General features: G+C 42.8%; 1 protein-coding gene across 2 annotated transcripts in view; it reads left to right on the top strand.

Moving 5' to 3' along the window:
• The window catches only part of UBE2N (ubiquitin conjugating enzyme E2 N), a 40,165-nt gene that overhangs the window by 16,067 nt on the left and 17,845 nt on the right, over nucleotides 1–6,253 (top strand). The window contains exon 2 of one of the 2 annotated variants that reach the window (XM_089308746.1): nucleotides 1,005–4,358. The exons of the other annotated variant lie outside the window; for it this stretch is intronic. Within the exon in view, the coding sequence (XP_089164872.1) occupies nucleotides 1,005–1,038 (34 nt within the window). The 3' untranslated portion in view covers nucleotides 1,039–4,358. Of the gene's footprint in view, nucleotides 1–1,004; nucleotides 4,359–6,253 lie in introns of those variants that run through there. 2 annotated transcript variants of the gene reach the window in all.

The raw sequence follows: 6,253 nt of genomic DNA, 5'->3' as shown, positions 1-6,253 counted from the left end.
ATAGCAGAGAGCTGGCCTGGAAGAGGGGCAACCTGGACAGAATCCGGCGCCCTGACCGGGACTAGAACCTGGTGTGCCGGCGCCGCAAGGCGGAGGATTAGCCTATTGAGCCACGGCGCCGGCTGAATTAGGGATTTTTATATAGGGGCTCCTTTTGTGATTATGTTTAAGGGAAGGGCTTCTCTCTTATCTTTAAGCTTTGTTTATTTTTGTTTATTTATTTGAAAGGCTGAGTTTGGAGGGGGGGTGAGGGAGAGAGAGAGAAATTACATTAGCAGGGAGCTGGATTGAAATTGGAGCAGTTGGTGCCCATGTGGACTTTAGCTTCCATGCCACAGTCTTTGTCTTTGTATTTTTTTTTTTTTTAAGTGAACTTTGTATACTACAGAGAAGCATCTTTGTTTCAAATCAGTTGAAAAATTTCTCCACTTCAATGGAGCAAGCCACACATTTCAGGAAACACAGAACTTCCTGCCTGCCTCAACTAGGGTGTTATAGAAGAAAGGATTAGCTGGCATCACAGCTCACTAGGCTAATCCAGTGCCTCTGCCTGCGGCGCTGGCACCCTGGGTTCTAGTTCTGGTCGGGGTGCCGGATTCTGTCCCGGTTGCCCCTCTTCCAGGCCAGCTCTGCTATGGCCCAGGAGTGCAGTGGAGGATGGCCCCACCCGCATGGGAGACCAGGAGAAGCACCTTTCTCCTGGCTTCGGATCAGCGCAGTGTGCAGGCTGTAGCGGCCATTTGGGGGTGAACCAAAGGGAGGAAGACCTTTCTCTGTGTCTCTCTCACTGTCTAACTCTGCCTGTCAAAAAAGAAGAGAGAGAGAGGGAGGGAGGGAGGGAGGGAGGGAGGGAGGATTAGAGAGAGAATGCCAAGGCAGACAGGCAAAGGTACTGTGGAGTTCACTTCTTTCCCTATCCTTGGTGACTCTGACAGGTCCAAGGATACTTTGTGTACCATCAGAACAAATTAATAAACATTTTCTGTTTTTCTGTTCTGTTTTAGAACTTTTTGTCACTCACCAATCATGGATGCATAGGTATAAAACACTTAAGGGTGCTGAAGATTCCAGGATCTAGTGTTCTGAGGTGTGAGATAAAGTGAATCCGTTTCCTCATCCATGTTCAGTGTGCCTTCCTATAAAGCGTTTTTGGAGGTTCTGAGGATTCAATGAAACAGTGTAACTGTGGGAGACCCAGAAGAAGCTCCTGGTTCCTGGCTTCAGATCAACACACCAGAGGGAAAAACTTCTCTCTCTGCCTCTGCCTTTGTAACTCTGCCTTTTAAATAAGTAAATAAATATTAAAAAAAAAAAAAAAAAGTTTCTGCCACCATGCATTTGAATGCCAACTTTCTCCTCAACATTATTAGCGTTGTTTTTTTTATCCTTGTTGATTCTCAGTATTAAAGAGTATCTTGATAATGAGACATTGTTACCTTCAAAATATGGTTCCTCAAAAATACTTACTTAGCTTTTTTAGGGGACTTTTGCTTTTTTGGATAAATAGTATGTGTATATGCTGAAAAATTCATTGAAAAATGTCTCGGGGCCGGCGCCGTGGCTCCTCTTCCAGTCCAGCTCTCTGCTGTGACCCAGGAGGGCAGTGGAGGATGGCCCAAGTGCTTGAGCCCCTGCACCTGTGTGGGAGACCAGGAAGAAGCACCTGGTTCCTGGCTTCGAATCGGCATAGCTCCTGCCCTAGCGGCCATTTTGGGGGTGAACCAACAGAAGAAAGATCTTTCTCTCTGTCCGTGTCTCTCTAACTTTATCTGTCAAAGGAAAAAAAAAAAGAAAAAGAAAAATGTCTCCCTCCTGTGTGTCACAGCCACCTGATCACTTTAAGGAAACTGTTTACTTAGATGATACATTTTTTTTTTTTTTTTAAGATTTATTTATTTGAGAGGTAAAGTTACAGACAGTGAGAAGCAGAGACAGAAAGGTCTTCCTTCCATTGGTTCACTCCCCAGATGGCCGCAATGGCCGGAGCTGTGCCTCCTCCTGGTCTCCATGTGGGTGCAGAGACCCAAGCACTTGGGCCATCTTCTACTGCTTTCCCAGGCCATAGCAGAGAGCTGGATTGGAAGAGGGGTAGCTAGGACTAGAACTGGCGCCTATATGGGATGCTGGCACCACAGGCGGAGGATTAACCTGTGGCCATGGAGCCAGCATTAGGTTGTTTTTTTTTTTTTTTTTGAGATTTATTTATTTATTTATTTATTTGAAAGGCAGAGTTACAGAGAGAGAAGGAAAAACAGATCTTCACAGCATCAGCCCTATAAATGAGTTATTTTAAGGATAACAGTTTTATAACTTTGTAGTAGTGTGTTTTCCCTGACCCGCAAGTAGGTTCACATAATCTCGTATTGCTGGTTCATATTGCTAGCAATAACTGAGTCCAGTATTCCTATTCTTTAAATATATTTATTGTTTCATTGTTTTAGAAGCTCAGGCTGTCTACATGAACTGGCTAAATTTGACCCATTTTATTGTACTTAGGTGTCTATCATAATAACATCTGCACTAATATGAATCTGCTTGGTTACAATAAAATCTGAGGTGGCTAGATAATTTCCTCTGGCTTAATAGCAGAGGGCAAAATAATCTGGAACCACAGATTACAAAATCCGTTGTTGCATATTGATAATCTGTTCAATATTAAAGTCTCTAACTTTAAAAAAAAAAGATTTACTTTATTTGAAAGAGAGAGATAGAGGGGTCTTCCATTTGTTGGTTCACTCCCCAGATGGCCACAATGGCTGGAGCTGCGCCATTCCAAAGCCAGGAGCCAGAGGCTTCTTCCAGGTCTCCCATGAGAGTGCAGGGGCCGAAGGGCTTGGGCCATCTTCTACTGCTTTCCCAGGCCATCGCAGAGAGCTGGATCGGAAGTGGAGCAGTTGGGACTGAAACCAGCGCCCATATGGGATGCCCGCACTGCAGGCAGCGGCTTTACCCGCTATGCCACAGCTACCCCCCTCCCCAACCTTTTTAAAATCTACTTTCTTGAGCAATTCCATTTCAAATTCTTCTAAAAACCTTGAGGAAGAGGAGAGTCTTTAATGTATCAACTAATAAAATACAGTACTGAGGCAGTTGTTATTGTTAAAATTGAGGAAAATAATGGCTAGATTATCGAAGCCAGGGATGAAAGAAATGTAAGCCTGGATTGTCTGGTGCTTAACATTTGGTCCTTTGAAGGATATGACCTGTAGGGACAATAGAAAAGGCTAAGGTTTTGGGGAAAAGAGTGTGAAATAGTTGGTCAAGATTTTTAAAAGCCCTTTTGATTACATATTCCTGCCATTTATAACCACAGTCTGGCTTCATCAAAACTTAGGCCTACCATTTTTGGAAGTCTTTGAATTTATTTCCTCTTTGGCTAGTCAGTAATTTTCTTTGCTGTATGGGATTAGTCTTAGTAGTTGATGGTTCATCTGTTCTTTCAACTGATGATGTTGATGCTCAGCATTGGGGCTGTGGTCATTGGAGCCAGGCTAGTTGGGGAGACAGTAAGACGGCAAAGTATGTAAGAAATGGCTTTCTATAGATGGTACACCCCTGCTTTCTGATAATATTCAGTAGCATTTAGTCAGTTGCTTTTTTTTTTTAAAGGTTTATTTATTTGAGAGGCAGAGTTAGAGAGAGAGGGAGAGACAGAGTGAACTTCCATTTGCTGGTTCACTTCTCAAATGGCCACAGGGGCTGGAGCTGGGCCGATCAGGAGCCAGGAGCTTCCACCAGGTCCCCCACATGGGTGTAGGGGCCCAAGCACTTGGGCCATCTTCCGCTGCTTTCCCAGGCCATCAGCAGGGAGCCAGATTGGAAGTGGAGTAGCCTGGGCTTGAACAGACACCCATATGGGATGATAGGCATCTGCAGGCAGAGGCTTAACCTACTGAGCCACAGCTCCAGCCCCTAATCAGTTGCTTCTTAATTGATAGTCAACTTTTGGGATGGAGAAGCACTGCTTTCTGTGGCTAAAATAATGTGTGTGTGTGTGTGTTTTAAATATTTATTTATTTGAAAGGCAGAGTTACAGAGAGGCAGAGGCAGAGAGAGAGAGAGGTCTTCCCATTTTCTGGTTCACTCCCAGATGGCTGCAACAGTCGGAGCTGTGCCAATCCAAAGCCAGGAGCTTCTTCCAGGTCTCCCACATGGGTACAGGGGGTGCCAAGTACTTGAGCCATCTTCTATTGCTTTCCCAGGCTGTAGCAGAGAGCTGGATCAGAAGAGGAGCAGCCGGGACTAGAACCAGCTCCCCTATGAGATGTCAGTGCTTCAGGCCAGGGCGTTAACCTGCTGCGCCACAGTGCCGGTCCCAATAAATAAATATTAAAAAAAAAAAAAAGAAAAAACATAAACAGAGAGTTGTACTGGAAGTGGAGCAGCTAGGACTTGAACTAGCACCCATAAGGGATGCCGGCATGCAGGCATCAGCTTTACTTGCTATGTCACAAAGCCAGCCCCTCAAACATTATTTTTATTACTCTAATGGCTTACTAATTAGTTTTGTAAGCTGATTCTCCTAGAGCAAAATGCTGATTTATGGATTGTGGAGATGTGTAGAAATAAATACTAGCTTGGGCCACCTCACTTGACCTCTCTATTTCTGTATCTGCCTAATATGCTAAGCTAGCTCTAGGGTGGTTGGAAGGATTAGAATGCAAAGAACAGAGCCTAATGTATTACTCAGCCCTATCTAGTGTTGGTTATTACTGTTTCCTGGTTTTTCAAATATGCTGACTTCCTGTAAATGTTAAAAGAATGAATGCCTTCCTACTGTGTAAGAAAATTGTGTGTCGTTTATATATTAGTCCCATAAAATGAATGATACTAAATATAGCTCAGAAGCGAGGCATTGATTTTGAAAGCACAGTGAATGCCCATTTATCAACAGTGGATTGAAAAATGGGATGATTTTGGTAAGTTATATATTCTGATTTTATTAGAATTACATATAATCAGTTTTCCACAAGTTTAACAATAATAAGGTTAATTTTTATAGCTGCTAAACTGAAATTTTACCCTTTATTCTATAAAGTATTTTGGCTCTTGCACTGCACAACTTCAGGGATTCCATTCACAAAGAGTATGATGTGAATGGTCTTCCTCTGAAGTTATATAATGTGGCAACCCAGCTGAAGGATGCTTATTTGGAGAATGATAACCCCTTAATATATGGATGCTTCCTAATTGATCCCAGAGTTAATATGCAGAGTCTGAAAGACTGTTTTTTTCTCTTCTGGTGGTTTGGAGTTTGGACAAAATTGTATCGTTGGCACAGTTGGATTGAAATTGCAGATCTGGACCAAATGTGACTTGTTTTTGTTTGCCTTACTGAAGAAATCAACTGCTCTGCTTCCATCTGTTTGTCTGTTAATATAAGTATAGGCTTTTCCTGTTAATGGGGACTTTGGGCATACAATTTTGTTGTTATTTCCCCATTTGAAACCAGAAGTAGCTCTGGAAGGAAAAGGAAAGAATAAGTAATAGTGGCTGTCTATACAGGATAGCCACTAGCTTGTAGGCTAGAAGTGCCTGTTTGTGTCATATGGTTTGCAAAGAATGTCAGTTTATATATAAAACAACTAAATTGCTTTTCAGGGCTTTTATTTTTATGAGAACAGCAACAACAAAAAATGTCTGTATATTAACTGGATTTCAGTTATTAGGAGCGTGGTTAATTGTATTTAAACTAATTCAAATAACTGCTATAGCCAGAGCTGAACCAAGCCACGTCCAGGAGCCAGGAATTTCATTCTAGTCTTCTGCATTGGTGGCAGGGGACCAAGTACTTGAGCCGTCTTCCACTGCCTTCCCAAGAGCATTAGCAGGGAGCTGGATCAGAAGTAGAGCAGCTGGGACTCCAATTGGCGTTCCAGTATGGGATGCTGGCATCTTAGTTCTCAGAGGTTTAACCATCTGGGGCAGCTTAACAAGCTGTGCCACAATGCTGCCAGCCCCTAACACCTTCTTTATGGGCTCTTAAATTAGGCAGAAATTCTTTGATAAAGAGATTAGCTAACTTAAGTGTTTCCTGTCTTTGACCCAGTTGATGCTAAAGAGGTGCATTTAGCTTCTTCATATCCCTCACTCTCAGTTGACTCTCTTCTTCACTTCCTTCCCTATCTATACTGAATTTTATATCTTTAGCAAGCAAAAGAGGCCAACTTTGGGTAGCTTAAGCAGAAACAGTATTTAGTAAGTTACTATGTACCTCACAACCTTGAGGGAGGGCCAAAGAAGGCAACCAGGA

This window comes from Oryctolagus cuniculus, chromosome 11, assembly GCF_051225735.1.
Source record: "Oryctolagus cuniculus isolate XC-2025 breed Fujian yellow rabbit chromosome 11, ASM5122573v1, whole genome shotgun sequence".
In the NCBI taxonomy this organism is placed as follows: Eukaryota; Metazoa; Chordata; class Mammalia; order Lagomorpha; family Leporidae; genus Oryctolagus; species Oryctolagus cuniculus.
This window is presented reverse-complemented; position numbering and strand designations above follow the sequence as displayed.